At 36.3% G+C, this 17,967-nt stretch overlaps 1 protein-coding gene across 3 annotated transcripts in view; it reads left to right on the top strand.

The window, feature by feature from the left end:
- ttc28 (tetratricopeptide repeat domain 28) overlaps window positions 1–17,967 on the top strand; it is a 584,574-nt gene that overhangs the window by 520,311 nt on the left and 46,296 nt on the right. For all 3 annotated transcript variants that reach the window (XM_056466243.1, XM_056466242.1, XM_056466244.1), the window contains 2 exons: window positions 3,212–3,341; window positions 7,015–7,233. In XM_056466243.1, the coding sequence (XP_056322218.1) occupies window positions 3,212–3,341; window positions 7,015–7,233 (349 nt within the window). The remainder of the gene's footprint in view (window positions 1–3,211; window positions 3,342–7,014; window positions 7,234–17,967) is intronic.

The following is a 17,967-nucleotide window of genomic DNA, read 5'->3' as shown; positions in this document are numbered from 1 at the left end:
TTCTGGTTTGGTGTTGTATATTACGCTACAAGCACTTATAAAAGTAATAAACTGCCAGCACATATTATTTTACAGACTTATATTCCTCTACACATTGTTCTTTATAAATTATACTATTTCAAACTACTAAAATGGCAATAAAAGTCACTTTCCTAAACTGTAGAGTTGAATTTTCGACATCAAAAGTGGACAGAGCAGATATCAAGCTATCCTGTCGCAATTCACAACTGTAAATAAACAGAAAACTCTTGTGAATCACAAAAATACTGAAACTGTCCATTAACAGATATTTTTTTACAGTGTCGACATATTCTGGAGACCCCTGAGACGTGTCTTGTAGGCACAATGGGTCTGCTTTTAGTAGTGCTGCTACTTTTGTTTTCTTCTCAACGTGGATGTCAATGCTGCACGCTGGTTTTCTCCCTCACGCACACGAGCTGACAGCGTCTGCAAGTCTGTCAGACGTGCGCTGGCACAGTCTCAGACTGACGCACGCTGGCGCTGTCTTTCCCTCCGTCGCTGTGAACGAGAGGTTATCGTTAGCCAGAAATACCACGTCAGTCATCCCACACACAAACTCACCCAAAACACTTTCGACCGCCGAGCAAGAACAGGACAGGACAATTTAAAGGACTTTCAGACTCTGCGATTCACTCAACAAAATGTGCTACTTATTTAAAATGACCGGAATAGTCATAATTCTTGAGCTTTTTTGGGGAGACAACTTAATTGTTTTATGTTCAATCATTTTTTTTCACAGTTTTTCCGATAATATTTTTTCCTTCTGGAGAAAGTCTTACTTGTTTTATTTCGGCTAGAATAAAAGCAGTTCTTAATTTTTTAAAACCATTTTAAGGTCAATATTATTAGCCCCATTAGCAATATATGTATTTTTTGATTGTCTACTGAACAAACCATCTGTATACAATGACTTGCCTAATTACCCTAACTTTAACCTCTTTAAAGGCCCGTTTCCACTGAGTGGTACGGTTCGGTTCGGTTTGGTACGCTTTTATAGCCGTTTCCACTGTCAAAAATCCTACCGAACCGAACCGTACCGTACCACTTTTTCGGCACCCTTTCAAAAGTGTACCAAACACGAGAAAAGGCCCGTTTCCACTGAGTGGTAAGGTACGGTTTGGTTTGGTACGCTTTTATAGCCGTTTCCACTGTCAAAAAGCATACCGAACCGAACCGTACCGTACCACTTTTTCGGCACCCTTTCGAAAGGGTACCAAACACGAGAAAGAGTACCAAAAGGCGGAGCCACACGCGCAGCTGAACGCTATTGGTTTACAGAGAGGCGTCATTCGCTTACGCAACAAGCCAGAATGAAAACAAAAAACCGCCATGTTTGAAATACACAGCGAGAGATTACAACGGAATTATATATACATATTATAACGAGCCATGGTCGACCCGGGCTCAAACAAACCTTGTCGTCGTCTTGATAAACAGCCACAAAGCCATGGAGTAGAGCAGATTTACCCTGTGCTGCGTAGTTTTTTTACGAGGCAGTCTGAAGTGAGAGCGGTTTCGCTTTCTTCCTTGCGCTCGCGCGCGTTTAACATTATGTCTGAAATAACAAACTTCTTGAGCTGATGATAATAACCTGCGCTTAATTATTGACGTGCTTTTGAAACCCGATCCTGTCAGACACTGACAAACGCGAGAGTGAAGCGCGAAAAAACAAAGGAGAAGCCGGAAAAAAGAGCACATTATTTCAGCAAACATGAACAAAATGCCATGTATAACTGACTTATTATCTTCACCTTTTGGACTAATATGAACTCAGAATGATGTAATTGTTCTCTAACAGAGGCTACATGTGCTGCTGAAGCTTACAGACACAGATGATAGGTTTACGCTGACTGTAGGCTATATATTGTGTTGTTTTGAACCTAAATACCAACGAAATGTCTGCTGTGTGTAGTTCTTCTGTAATTGATAACATATCGGAGACTGTAAGGGGCTGTATGTGTTTATATATGTTCATTTATTTAGTTATTTAATATAATTACAGACGTTACAGTAGGTTGTTTCGCACTGTCATTGATCTGCAGCCCACACACACACAAATCTGTGGAACTGTGAGAAAGGCAAACTCAATGTTTTTATGTTAATATCCCTTGCACGTGTAACATGTTTACAAAATTCACGTACCTTTATGCTGCTACATTGCACTTTGCACTTTTGCCATACTGCACCCAATTGCACTACAATAAATACCTCAACTTGGTCATATTCTGGAACAATAGGATATATGGTAATTGTTCACAGTTTATTATTGTCTATTTATTCAATTTATCTTGTACTATATTAGTTAAATGTTTAGTTTATGTCTAGTGTGTGTTATACTTTTGTTTTTAAATTGCACATTGGAGTATGGGAGAAACGCAATTTCAGTCTGCTGTGTAATGTACTGTTGCATGGTTTGATTGACAATAAAGTTGACTTGACTTGACTTGACTTGATAATCAACTCATGTTCGTTGAAAAGTTAGTAATAAACATTTCTACACAAGTATTTATGTGTATGAAGCATCTGTGTTGTGAGAAGAGCTTCTCATATGATATGTGAACGACCCGTACAGCTTTATTGTAGACATTTCCTCCAGCGAGAATGACGTCGACTGAAACTTTGTCGTACACCACGCCCACCAAAAGGGTACCCTTGTTAGTGGAAACGCAAGCCTGATAAAGGTGACCCGTACCAAACCGAACCGCACCGTACCAGTCAGTGGAAACGAGCCATAACCTAGTTAAGCCTTTAAATGTCACTTTAAGCTGAAAACTGGTGTCTTGAAAAATATCTAGTCAAATATTATGTACTGTCATCATGGCTAAGATAAAAGAAATCAGTTATTAGAGATGAGTTATTAAAACTATTCTGTTAGAAATGTGTTGTAAAATAAATCTTCATTCTTTTAAACAGAAATTGGTGAAAGGCATTTACGTTGGGGCTAACAATTCAGGAGGGCTAATAATTCTGACTGTACATCTCTAAGCGTTTTAGGTGTAGATGTCTGCTGCCCTCCGCTGTCCGAAGCCAAACACTGCAGATAAATGTGCTGGTCTCATCAGGCGTCATGTTTCTGTGCAGCGTGATAACACACGTGGCAGTGTTTCATGTTCTGTGTCATGGCAGGTCAGTGCTTTATTATTAACACATGTGTGAGTAACGCACAAACTCTTGTTTTCTTGCCTCACAGCTGTACCGTGCGTCGGCTCTATTCGAGACCATTCGTCATGAAGCCCAGCACAGCACCGACTACAAGCTCTCCCTGTTCGACCTGCAGACCTCCTCGTACCAGGCTCTCCAGAGGGTCCTTGTCAGCCTTGGTATAAATAATTTCCTCTTATTCCTTCCTGCTTGCAACATGCTTTGTCCATTCAGGCAATAAAAAACAGCATTTAAGCACTTATCTTTATAATATAAATAATTCTAATAAAATAAACCCTCTTCTGTCACTTCGAAGGGGTTTATTATGTGATAATGACCGGGATATTAAACACATTGATAATATTTTTTAGATCTTTTTTTTTTTTACTTGCCAAATCAATCAGTAATCTCACACACCACACTGTTTTTAATCATTAAATGTTTGTTATTGGCACTCATGCTGCATTTCACGAGTTCACACCTGCAATAGTTTCAGAATAAAGCGTATTTGGCGTGCTGTCCGGGGAGAGGGCTCTGAGCTCGGGGAAGACACCCAAACTCGAGTTATTCCTCTTATCAGGAAACAGAGAGGAATAGGGATTCGAGCGAAGTATCTAGCCCGGCCCCAGAACGCTCCCCCCGGGATTGTAATGCTTAGGTGAGGTGACGGGGTGGTGGAGGGATACTAAAGTCGTAAGATGCTGCAGGTAAGACAGCTTTGGTATATATAGGGGTTTGGTCAAGAACTGATTGGATAATAGAATAATTGTCAATGACGTATTTGATACTGAAACTTCTGCGCGTGCTCCTCCCCAAATTTGTTTATAAAACATCACCTATTGTTTTTTGGCGCACACACAGCAATCACTTTAATTATTGATCTATTTTGTACTATTTTTTACTTTTTTTTTTTACTTGACATATTTAATTTTGGTCACACTTTACAATAAGGTTCATTAGTTAATGTTCATTAATGCATTTACTAACATAAACAAACAATGATCAATACATTTACTGCAGTATTTGTTCATGCCAGTTAACGTTAGTTAATGAAAATACAGTTGTTTATTGTTTGTTCCTGTTAACTCACGATGCATTAACTAATGTTAACAAGCATGGACTTGGATGTTAATAATGCATTAGTAAATGTTCGATTATGATTAATAAATGCTGTACAAGTGTTGTTCATGATTAGTTCATGTTAGTAAATGCATTAACTAATGAACCTTATTGTAAAGTGTTACCTTAATTTTTATTGTAGCGCTTTATGTTTAAGAAAAGTGGATTGCAAATAAAATGGATTATTATTATTAGTAGTATTAGCATTTTTATGTATTTATTTATTTTATTCATTCATTTATTATTTTTGTATTTATGCATTAATGTATTTATTCATTTGATTTTATGTATTTGTTTATTTATCAGTTAATTAATTATTTATTCATTCATTCATTCTATAAATTTGTATTATACATTCTTTTATTTATTAATTTAGTTTATTTATTTGGAATTTACACATATATTTTAAAAATGTATTCCCATGATAATATATATATTTCCCAAATGATGTTTGACAGAGCAAGGAAATTTTCACAGTATGTCTGATAATATTTTTTCTTCTGGAGAAAGTCTTATTTGTTTTATTTAGGCATTAAAAGCATTTTAAGGTTAAAATTATTAGTCCCTTTAAGATATATATACATTTTTCGATAGTCTACAAAACAAACCATCATTATACAATAACTTGCCTATTTACCCTAACCTGCCCAGTTAACGTAATTAACCTAGTTAAGCCTTTAAATGTCACTTTAAGCTGAATACTAGTATCTTGAAAAATATCTAGTCAAATATTATTTACTGTCATCATGGCAAAGATAAAATAAATCAGTTATTAGAAATGAGTTATTAAAACTATTCTGTTTAGAAATGTGTTGAAAAAAATCTGCTCTCCATTAAACAGAAATTGGGGAAAAAAGTAAACAGGGGGGCTAATAATTCTGACTTCAATTATATATAAATACAGTTGAAGTCAGAATTATTAGCCCCCCTGTTTATTTTTTTCCCCAATTTCTGTTTAAGGGAGAGAATAATTTTTTTTCAACACATTTAAATATATATATATATATATATAGCTTAAAGGGGCTAATAATTTTGTCCCTAAAATGGTGTTTAAAAAATTAAAAACTGCATTTATTCTAGCTGAAATAAATCAAATAAGACTTTCTCCAGGAGGAAAAATATTATCAGACATACTGTGAAAATTTCCTTGCTCTGTTAAACATCATTTGAGAAATATTTCAAAAAAGAAAAAATCAAATGGTGGCTATATATGTATTTATTATGTAGGTTGAATACTTTGCTCTTTGATGAACAAAAAAATCATTTGTTACTTTTTTAGATACCATTTTATTTAGTTCTTCCTGCAATAGTGTGGTTCGTGGGGACTTTTAGGATCCAAAAAGAACATTATGAAAGCCAGATTAAAGTTGTTCCCGTGTTAGAGTCATGTAAACATGATTGATTTGTATGATGAACAGACACTTGTTTTTAGTGTATTTAGACTGCTCTGCGATACTTGATGATGCTTTCTGTCATTGAAGGTGATTTTTGTCTACTTTAATAACAATATCTCATTCCACTCCACATATATTTTATTTTCAGCACATTTCTAAACATAATAGTTTTAATAACTCATTTCTAGTAACTGATTTCCTTTATCTTTGCCATGATGACAGTACATAATAGCATATTTTACTGGATATCCAGCTTAAAGGGCAATTTAAAGGCTTTAAAGTTAAGTTAATTAGGGAAATTAGGCAAGACATTTTATAATGATTGTTTGTTCTGTAGACAATCAAAAAAGGGGCTAATAATATTGACCTTAAAATGGTGGGGGGGGGGGGGGGGGGGGGGGGGATAAGAACTGCTTTTATCACAGCTGAAATAAAACAAATAAGGCTTTTATACAGAAATACTGTGATAAATTGCTTTGGGAAATATTTGAAAACATAAATAAATTCACATGAGGGCTAATAATGTTGACTTCAACAGTACGAACCACTTAAAGCATGTTTTGTTGTATTCATGAATTTTTTCACAAGACTTTTTATTTATTTATTTATTATTATTATTATTATTTTATTAGAATATACAAAAGGTACGCAATTTGAGATAATGCAAATACAAAGAAAATGAAACAATAACAAAAATACAAAAAACAACAACAATACAATCAAGTACCGGCAGGTGCGTGTGTTTGTGTGTGTTTGTGTGTGTGCGTGTGTGTGTGCGCGTGTGTGCATGTAAAGGTCAGAGTACATACAAAAGGAACAATAACAGTCACTAAATGAAGCGAGTAACTTATATAAGGAGTGACAACAATGCTAGTGATATAAGGATAGTAATAACGACAGTAAACAAGCAAGAAAGGACAACAGTAATAAACATTAACAACAACCTCTACAATAATAATAATAAAAATAAATCCCAAGTACTACGCCAACTACTACTACTACAGAGAGTTTCTAATGCTACAACTATTACTACTGCTACTACAGCCACAACCACTACTACTCCTACAATGTGTAACCTATTACCACGACTACTACCACTGATACTACTACTACTACATCTACTACTGATACTACTACAGGAATGACTGCTACTACAACATCTACATCAACAACGTCTACTGCTTCTGATACTACTACACAGACAACGACAACGATTACTACTACTACACATCCACTACTTCTGATACCACTATACCAAAGACATCTACTACTACAGATACTACTTCAACTACTACTTGAATGAATTTTTTCACAAGACTGACCTCTGACCTTTTCTCAGGTCACCATGATGAAGCTCTAGCTGTGGCGGAACGTGGACGCACTCGGGCCTTCGCTGACCTGCTGGTGGAGAGACAGACGGGTCAGCAGGACTCAGACCCCTACACCCCTGTGACGGTGGAGCACATTCTGGACACTGTGAACGGGCAGCGGGCTCTGGTGCTCTACTTCTCCTTGGCGGCTGGATATCTGTACAGCTGGCTCCTGGCTCCGGGATCCGGTAAGACATTCAGATTCAAACACAACAAGGGTTGATTAGTGCACTCCCACTATGTCCTTGCACAGGTTGAAATACTAACTGACTACAACCCAAAATCACTTGTATTTCCCCAAATGACTTGTATTTCATTGCAGACAATATACAACAAACATTATTTAATGTGTTCCTCGTGATTTTTATTGTTTTTCTTTATGTAAATAAACACAAATCTCATTTTTGGTTCGTGCAATTATTAGGCCTTCTAAAATATTAGCCCCCTGTACATTCCCCCCCAATTTCTGTTTAACGGAAAGATTATTTTCCCCAGAAGAAATACTGACATACTAGCCAACTAGAACTACAGAACTAAAGACCACCAAGTCGACACCAAAAAACTAGCGCCAACGAAACTCAACTGCGATGTTGTCTCATGTTGGATCATGTTTGGACCAAAAAATTATGTGTGAACATACCAAATGGACGAAAGAGGAATAAAACGAGAGCCGCGTTCTGCATCTGCAGGGGGCAGTACTCTGTTTCTTTTTCCGCAACGGGAAACTGAACTTCTGATGCTCACAAAGTGCAAGCAAAGCCGCGTTTAGCACCACTATTACAGTAATTGTCACTCAGCACAGAGGGATTAGCTCATGCACATATGTCTGATAATCTAATAATCCATATCGATTACAAATGTTTGAGACATGTCGTGAAATTACAGTTGGCCTCTTTGTGATTCTTCTTGGCTTGAATTTTTGACTTGCTATGTCACTTCGCTACGTCACACTCGCACACTGATTTGTTGCTTAATACAACTGGCAGTCAATAACTAATTGTTTTGTTTTGTTTTGTTTTGTTTTGTTTTGTTTTGTTTTATTTATTTATTTATTTATTTATTTATTTATTTATTTATTTATTTATTTATTTATTTATTTATTTATTTATTTATGTATTTATTTATTTATTTATTTATTTATTTATTTATTTATTTATTTGTTTGTTTATTTATTTATTATTTGTTTATTTATTTATTTATTTTTATTTATTTATTTATTTGTTTATTTTTATTTATTTAATTATTTATTTATTTTTTGTATTTTTTATTTATTTTTTTTTTTTTATTAAAAAAAATTGGCTCAATCAAAACAACAAATTAATAATGACATTTGTTCACCTGGTGATTTCCAAAAATCATATAAATTTTATTAAACTATTAGTAGTACCATATTTTACCCATATCCTACAAAAAAAAATAATATTGATTTATTTTTTCCAATGGATTGTTTTTTATTAATTAATTATTTTATTTTATTTTATTTTATTTTATTTTATTTTATTTTATTTTATTTTATTTTATTTTATTTTATTTTTATTTATTTTTTTTCCACCTGAGTGGAAAATTGTCTTTGGCTCAACCAACAAAACAAATTAATAGTGACATATGACAGGATAAAAAAAACAACAATCACAATTGCAAAGCATAAATAAATAAATCAATAAATAAATCATTAAATCAATCAATCAATCAATCAATAAATAAATAAATAAACAAGACTTGGTTTTTTTGATAAACACACCACAATATAATTATGGTGTTTGCTATAAAAGTGTTTACTGCTTTAAAAACATACATTTGTGAGCATCATGGGATGAATGTATCCAAATAATAATGAAACACACATGATCACTGTAATTGCTATAATCGCCATGGCTGATTTGTCATCATCAGTACCTTTGCAACATGACATTTAGGGCATCTCACATAACTATTAATTAAAAATGTAGCATTTGTATGTATTAAAACATGAAGAAAACAAAGTCAAAATGACATAGTACTTTAATGACGACTCATTTTAAAAAGCCTAATTATTTCAAACATTCGATGGGTACTGTAAAACGCATGTGATAGAGTAGTGTGCAATGTTTACCACAGACGGACTGAAGTGACAGAGTGATGTGATGTGGGTGGAGGGGCGATGGAGGTGTCAGACGGGCACAGCGTATATCTGAACAGTTCATCAGAGCCCGATCCGGAGACATGCTGAGACACTGTCTGTCTGTTTGAACACAGACCAACACCACACTTAAGCTCTCCTATTTACACTAACAGATCAATAACACTTAGGCCATCTCACACACACACACACACACACACACAGACATTTGTTTTTGTGAATTGTGGGGACATTCCTAGGCTTGCATTGCTTTTAAAGTGTAAAAACTGTATTTTCTATTGCCTATCCCTAAACCCAATCCTACTTTCTGAAATATATATATATATATATATATATATATATATATATATATATATATATATATATATATATATATATATATATATATATATATATATATATATTAAGCTAGATTTACTAGCTTTTTAGAAATGGGGACATCATCTTGTTGTAGTAACTGTGTAATAGCCATGTCATTATACACATTTGATCTGATATGAGTTTATTTTATCCTGATATGCCACAAAATAAACTCACACGAACACACACAGATGATTCATTCTGTGAAATGGATGCCTTTTCATTTTGTGAAGGGAAATTTGCACATTTGACTAGACCAGTGGTTCCCAAAGTAGGGGTCACACAACAGTGCTTGGAAACCCCTATATTCGACAAATGCACCTTGAAGTGTTAATTAATTTCCTTACCAAATCTAAAGCTGAACTAGATATACATGATGAAACATTTTGAGCTAATTCCTAGAGAAACAGAATATTGAATGAAAAAACAGTGGGTGTGGCTTGTTTTTTTTTATACTGCGAGCTGATTGGATGTAGTTGTAACCAGGGGAGTGACACTGACAACAGAGGTGAGGATCCACATGCAGGTTTATTAGAATGGTCAGACAAGCAGTGGTCAATACAGCAGCAAACAGATGGATAAGGGCAATCCAGAGTTGTAGTCAAAAGGCAGGCAGATGGTCAGAAGGCAGGCAGTAAACAGGATGAAACAAATAAACAAGGCGAAGGATCAAAAACACGGCAAAGGCAGACAAAGGAAATGTGTTGTAATGTCACTGTAGTAGATGACAAGACTCAGCAATGAGTGTCTCAAAGTGAGCTGTATATATGTGTGCGTAATCAGTACTTGAGCAGCATCAGCTGTGTGTATGCAATCAGTCAGGATCTGGAACCGGTTGTGTGTGTGCTGCATGACTGAATATGTAGTCCATTTACAAGCAGATTTGTAGTCCTATGTGTGTGTGAGTATTTACCAGCGACCTCTGGTGGTTAGATCGCTGGTGATCATGACATTAGTGAAGTAGGCATTCCATTCAGAAAGATTGAGTAAGATTTTTCGGGAGAGTCATTTATAATGGCTTACAGACACCACCTCCTCACTATTTCTGTTGGCATAGCACAGTTTGAGGGGCGTGGTTAATTATGTTAGCCACGCCCAATACCTCAAACAGACGTAATCGGAGAATTATGCTGAAAACAAACAGGAAGTGCCTGTTCAGATTTCAATTTTAAATTACTTTGACTGCGTCCGCCTACTACTCAGTAGTGTTATGTGAAGGGACGCTGACAAAGGAGTGCGGATCCAAATGCAGAATCTATTGTGAGAATGGTCAGGCAAGCGATGGTCAATACAGGAACAAACAGATGTATACGGGCAATCCAGAGTTGGGGTTGATAAACAGGCGGATGGTCAAAAGGCAGGCAGCATACAACGTAAATAAACAAACAAAACAATACAAGGGTGTAAAACAGCAAGGAAAACGCGTCATAATGTTCTCAAGGACAGATAAACAAGACTCAGCCCAGAAGTGTGTGTGCGCTCTATTTAAAGTCTATGTAATCAGTCCGTAATGATCCTCCAGCTGTGTGTGTGAGCATATAATCAAAGTGAAAGAGGAACCGGTGTGTATGAAGTGCATGATGGAATTTTTAGTTCGTGTAATGGCGGATTTGTAGTCTGTTAGCGATCTAGATCGCCGATAATCATAACAAGTAGGTACTGCATTTGAATTGAAATGTACAACTTGGCCATTAGAAAAGTATGTTCTATGCAGTATGAATGGAGCTCGGGCGTACTACATCCGCCATTTTGTCATCATCATGTGACCTACTTGCGTGAGTTGCGTCGCTTCACCCCCATTCGTGAATTCTCTTGTGGGGCATCATGGGATAGTGTAGCGTTCATTGGATGCACCGGAAGTAGTAGTAAGGTCATCCGGGTACTTTTCGCTTACTGATTTTCTAGTTCTACGAATTCGGACAAATTACTCTGCGAATTACTCGACAAATTACTATGGAACTATGTGATTCTGGACGCCGCTTTTTTTTTTTAATGACTCAGATGAATTGTTCAGCACAAAACTAGCAACGTGAGCTAACAAAATCTATATGGTTAGTTTGGATTTCATGTGTACTTTAACTGTAATGTTTAAACACTGGCTTTGTGCTGTCTATAAATGTCTGGATCCATCTGTTTATTTTCATTTTTTTTTTAAATCTGTTTATGAGAGCTATTTTAAGTCTTTATTTACTCATCATAAGGCATCCATTACACACCAAGTTGTCTGAACCACATCCCGCAACAAAGCAACCTTTTTTCTTTGGCCAGATTTGCTTCAGTTTCAAGGATATACCATCCAGTGACACTCCAACATGCTCAGTTGATCGGTGTGTTTTCCTCTGTCGTATTCCTCACACCTTCTGTTCCCCGCAGCTTCATTCTGCCTCCTGCTGTTTGGTGAAGCTGGTAAAAAGCTGCGAATTAACGCAAAGCGGCAGTGCCACCTGCCTCCATAATCCCACCACACCACACACACACACCTAAAACACACTCACCAATGTTACTAGCTTTTATTTAATGAATGGATGGATATATATGTCCACAAGTTGAAATAATTGTTAATTACACTGTAAAAAAAATGTGTAAATTTTCAATATAATTAAAATTTTTCGTTATAGTTTCCGTATTTGGCGGTTCATTCCGCTGTGGCGACCCCAGATTAATAAAGGGACTAAGCCAAAAAGAAAATTAATGAATGAATGAGTTTCCGTATTTTGTTTTCTATTTATTTACGGTTGTGAATTACATTATAGGACCTTGATCTCTGCTATTTCAATGGTTAATGTTGAAAATATCACTCTACAGTTTAACTAAGCGACTTTTATTGACATTTTAGTAGTTTGAAATAATATAGTGTATAAAAAATAATGTATAATCTGTAAAATAACAGAAAATGTACTGACAGTTTATTACAAGTCATTTTAAGTGTAAAATACAACACCAACCCTGACAATATATCACTCTAAACTATTAAAAATGTTCATAAAAGTCACTTTTTCCAACCTTTCAAGGTTAAAAGTAAGACAGAATCAAGATTAAAGTCCCATAATGCTATGCAAAAGCATAAATGAACTGGGAAAATAGAAGAATTATAAACTTGAAATCGCAAAATATGGAAAACTGTTTATTTTTGGATGTTTTACAGTGTATATATTCGTTTCAAAGGTTATTAGACTCAAAATCAAATTAAAAAAAAGCATATTCCATAACATATAAGAAACAGAACAGTTTACAAAATACAACAATGCCAATGTATCCACAGCTCTGATTCATAGCATGTACTACAGACATCTATGTCTGATAAACCCACAATAATCTTGGGGGCATTCTACCAGAAATGTACATTTTCACTTATAAAAAATGTGACAGGGCCTGACTTTAGCTTGTTGTCCTTAAAAACATACCAAAACAAGCATAAAATCATACAATTCAATAATAGAACGCATCAGTCATAGCCTTAACGGTGTATTGCACACATTTATGTTAAATGTACTGCAAATGTGACAGGACTGACTGAAACATGGAGACTGTAACCATCCCAATTTAAAAGCAGTATTCAAACAAAACACAAGCTCTTTACTGGATAAAAAAATGTATTTGTTTTGAGCCACAATAACCAAGCAAAATTCAAACACTCAATTCACTTAAATACTAGATTCACTTTTATCTTATACAATAATCTCAAATATTAATATTCCACAGAAGGGGAGCAGCAGGTAGGGAATAACCAGCCTGATCTCACGAGAAAACGTAAGTATTTTACCTTTTGACAGTTTAGTGGCTAATTCGTACGAATTCGTACGAGTTCAGTCGTACGAAATTGTACGATTTTAAAAAGGAGGCGTGGCACCTAACCCCGCCTCTAAACCCAACCGTCATTGGCGGATGAGCAAATCGTACTAAATTGTACGAATTAGATCGTACGAATTCGTACGAATTAGCCACTAAATCAAAAAGTTACGAATTGCCGTGAGATTGTGTTGGAATAACATGTTCACTATGTTCATAATATAGATTAATTGCAAACTGCATAAGCATGATTGTTTAAGGCAACTGAAATGACAACCACTAGGCATTTAACAAGGGAGTATCAACCGTAATTGCGCAATACATCATCACTTCACATCAACCCAAAGTTATAATACACACAGTAAATCTCATAAATATAAATGCATAAATAACACCAATAAATAAACACCACACAGCAATCAAAACATAAGCTACTATCAATACCACTCCAGCTAAATATTAAGCCGTCGTCATTCAGCATTTCCAACACAATCTCACGGCAATTGGTAACTTTTTGATTTAGTGGCTAATTCGTCTGAATTCGTACGATCTAATTCGTACATTTTCGTACGATTTGCTCATCCCCCAATGACGTTTGGGTTCAGGGGTGGGATTAGGTGCCACGCCTCCTTTTTTAAATCGTACAATTTCGTACGACTGAACTCGTACGAATTCGTACAAATTAGCCACTAAACTGACAAAACGTAAAATACTTACGTTTTCTTGTGAGATCAGGCTGGCATTTCATGTACAGAACGTGATAAGAGACTTCGCTCACCCCCGTCACACACGCACGCATGCCCACACACACACACACACACAGTACAAGCGCCGGGAGAAACCAAACATACTCAAACTCCCGGCGAACAAAATACATCCACAATATTGACCACGCAACAGTATAACACTGTGCTGCTGGCCCGCCTACCCGCTATCGAACGTAGGATACAGTGTTTGGAAAGTCAATAGCGGCCGCCGAAACTTTAGCCCGAGGAAACCCCAGCACTACAAACTATCCCTCCCAGTCATTCGCTCGCGCACAACATCATACCCACGTCCCGGTACGGTACGGTAGCCTTGGCCAGTGACTCAGCAGCACCTACAATCAAACACTGAAATTCCCCCTATGACCAAGAAAATACATCCCTTAAAAGACTGAAGCTGCGGTCACACTGGGCTTTTCCTCCAAAAGACTTCCATTCATACGCACGCGAATGCGTCAGACCGGAAACGCAGGGTCATGCGTTAAGTTTCGCAGTTCGCCGTGGTGCAAAGTTCAAGCTTGATGAACTCTGACCTGCGAAATCGCATCCCTTGACTGCGTGAGACCAATCGAGGATCAAAACAGGACCTCTCTGGACAGAAATTTAAAACATTGAGCAATCGCTCGCTTTTTTTAATGTCTAAACATCTTGTTTAATCCCACCCCTTTTCGCAGCGCCGCACAACAGAATTTCGCACACACAAAGCCCAGTGCGACCGCAGCTTCAGGCTCATTACAAATTGAACTCAGCTGTTGATCTCCTTGAAACGTCATAGACGCAAATGACGCCTGTACGCACCGTCCTGATTTGGGGAGCACTGCTTACAAGACCATTGTAAAATAGTATTTATTTGTAGAATTGATTTATAATTTCATGTTTTTAATCAGTTGATGTGAATAATAACAACTTAAACTTGCTCGTTCTGAAGTATTTTATTTCCTAAATAACAGTTTTTAGCACAAAACTATTACAACTATTGAAGCTGCAGGTTCAATTTGACTGTGTACAAGAACAATGACAGGGTTTGTACATTTGTGAAGTGTTTTTAATAAAGAGCCAAAATCTGAGATCCAAATAAATGACTTATTCCTTTACAGAACAACCCATCAGTCCATTTTAGACATTTTTGGGATGAAATACATTTTAGGAATCATGCCATAAATACTGACTGGCTTCTCTCCTGTTTGATTTCACATGAGAAATCGAACTCCTTTCCACAAATTTAGAACAATGTATGTGATCATGTCATTTTTAGTATTTCATTTTTAATTTTAGTCCGAGATCTCGTCACAGCCCTAATATTTTCATTAAAGAAAAATATCATTATATAACATAAATATAACAATATCAGGCTTGCATCATTTTTATCTTCAGTACCACTCATTTCCATCTTATTTTTTTGTATATTAAGGTATACTGGATGTGCACTCACACATAATTACACACGTCTGCATGTCTCCAGACCTAAAGCTCATTTATTCCAAAATTGACGTCTTTAAAAGATGGACACGCTCATGCAATCAGACGGACGTCTGTAAGCGGGAGTGCTTTCGCTTGTTTACAATATTCACGTAACTAGATTTCAGCCTGACCTTGCTCATGACTCTTGCGCGGCTCTATACATTATTCTGAACTCATTATTAGCCAAAGCATGCACTTTATGTCTGAAACACTGGGGCTCTCTGGAGTTTGAAACTGTCTGGTCTAGGCTGAGCTGTGCTGAATGATTGTGTTGTACTTCTGACCTTTTTTGGTTCAGCTTGATGTGTTGCTTCTTGTGGCGGATTTGTTTTGTAACCATCACCAGCAGCATTGTTGTTAATCGTTACTATTGATTCATTATTATTATTATTATTATTAAAAATACCAACATGCATTCAAGTGGCTGAATTCAATCTACTTGTTTCATACTAATTTTAATGTGGTAAATACTGTAAAATGTAGGTAAATACTGTAAAATGTAGGTAAATACTGTAAAATGCAAGGGTGGACTCAAATTAGGCTATCTAACTGTGCCCAGCCACATTTCCCGATTCTGAATCTCAACCACGCCTGGGAAGAGGTTGGAAGAGGTGTGTCAGAGCGAGGTTCAGTTGAGCTTTGGCGCGGTATACTTGTAGTGTGAGTGCAAAGCACACCCGAGTGCGAAACTAAATACCCAGCGTCACTTTTAAGGGACTGTTTCATATGGATTTATAAATCATTCTTACTTCTCAATAAACACGAACCGTCATAGTTTATTAAAGATGCAAAGCCCTGGCTGCATGTCCAGCTGCACCTTCAGTAAACCTTATACGTGCAGCACGAAGACTTACATGAACATTTATGAGTGTCAAAAGTTGTGGATCTGTTCAGCACATTGGCTGCGTCCGAAATCGCCTACTACTCAGTAGGTACTGCATTTGAATTTAAATGTACTACTGAGCCATTAGAAAAGTATGTTCTATACAGTATGAATGTGAGTACTATGAATGGACGTACTACATATGCCATTTTGTCATCATCACATGACCTACCCACGTCAGTTGCGTCGCTTCACTCCCAATCTACTTGTTTCATACTAATTCTAATGTGCCGATTTCAAAAACAGCAACACTTTTTAACAAAATCTGTGCATTTTATAGCATTTTGGCTTTTGACAGTGATTTCATAAGCTGTATTATAGTTATGTATTATATGTAATGTTCACTAATCACCAGAAAATCTGCAGCAGAGAATTTGATGTCTTAATATTAAACTATTTCTTTAATTCTCAGCTGGTTTTCATGTATGAGGGTTTTTTTATTTCAAGGTTATACTGTAGTTATGGCCAGTGAGAGACAAAAATGCCCACTGGAGCCAGATGCTTTATGCCAGATCCGTGGGTGTTTTACTACATCTCAACAGCGACAGAAGAAATATATAAAAAAATAAAGAAAGAAAAAATCAGACAATAAGATGAGCTTTATTTCTATACTTCTTTATATCGCTCTAATACTTTTGGATATTGGATTGCTTTTTGTTATCTTTATTTACATTTTTAATATGCGTACAAATGTAACACTTTTAACCTCTTGAAGCCCAAGCTGTTTTCTTACATGCATTTTTATTTCTCTTTGCTATTTGGGCTAATTGGAACCTAATTAGAATAAAAACCTAAGTATCATCGTTTGATATGATGTACTTCTAGAGACAAATACATGTGGAGTAGTGGTCCGAATTTCCATAAAACACTTTTTTCTGAATGTTTTTTTAATAACACATACGGGCAATGCAGTGGCGCAGTAGGTAGTGCTGTCGCCTCACAACGAGAATGTCGCTGGTTCGAGCCTCGGCTGGGTCAGTTGGCGTTTTCTGCTTAGAGTTTGCATGTTCTCCCTGCTTTTGCGTGTATTTCCTCGGCGTGCTCCGGTTTCCCCAACAGTCCAAAGACATGTGGTACAGGTGAATTGGGTAGGCTAAATTGTCAGTAGTGTGAATGAGTGTGTATGGATGTTTCCCAGAGATGGGTTCCAGCTCAAATGGCATCCGCTGTGTAAAACATGTGCTGGATAAGTTGGCGGTTCATTCCGCTGTGGCGACCCCGGATTAAAAGAGACTTAGCCGAAAAGAAAATGAATGAATGAATAGCTCATCCATATTTTTTGAACATGTTTTGACTATAAGAGAGTAAGTTTCTTTCCCCATTTTGGACAGTTAAAAATGGTGTTTGGGACATTCCATATGCTGCAAAACAATTGCAGGATGACACAGTATGTCTGTAACAAAATATAAAACATTCAAAGTATTTTAGATAGCCACTTAAGAGCTAAAATGTGCTGTCCACCAGGGGCATAGTGGACATTTTAAAAGTGGGGGGACGGCTGTATGAGATCCAACGTATATATAACTATTAATCACCTATTTCAAAA

The sequence above is a fragment of the Danio aesculapii genome, chromosome 10, assembly GCF_903798145.1.
Source record: "Danio aesculapii chromosome 10, fDanAes4.1, whole genome shotgun sequence".
In the NCBI taxonomy this organism is placed as follows: domain Eukaryota; kingdom Metazoa; phylum Chordata; class Actinopteri; order Cypriniformes; family Danionidae; genus Danio; species Danio aesculapii.
The sequence above is the reverse complement of the archived record's forward strand: the minus strand, read 5'-3'. Positions and strand labels throughout refer to the sequence as shown.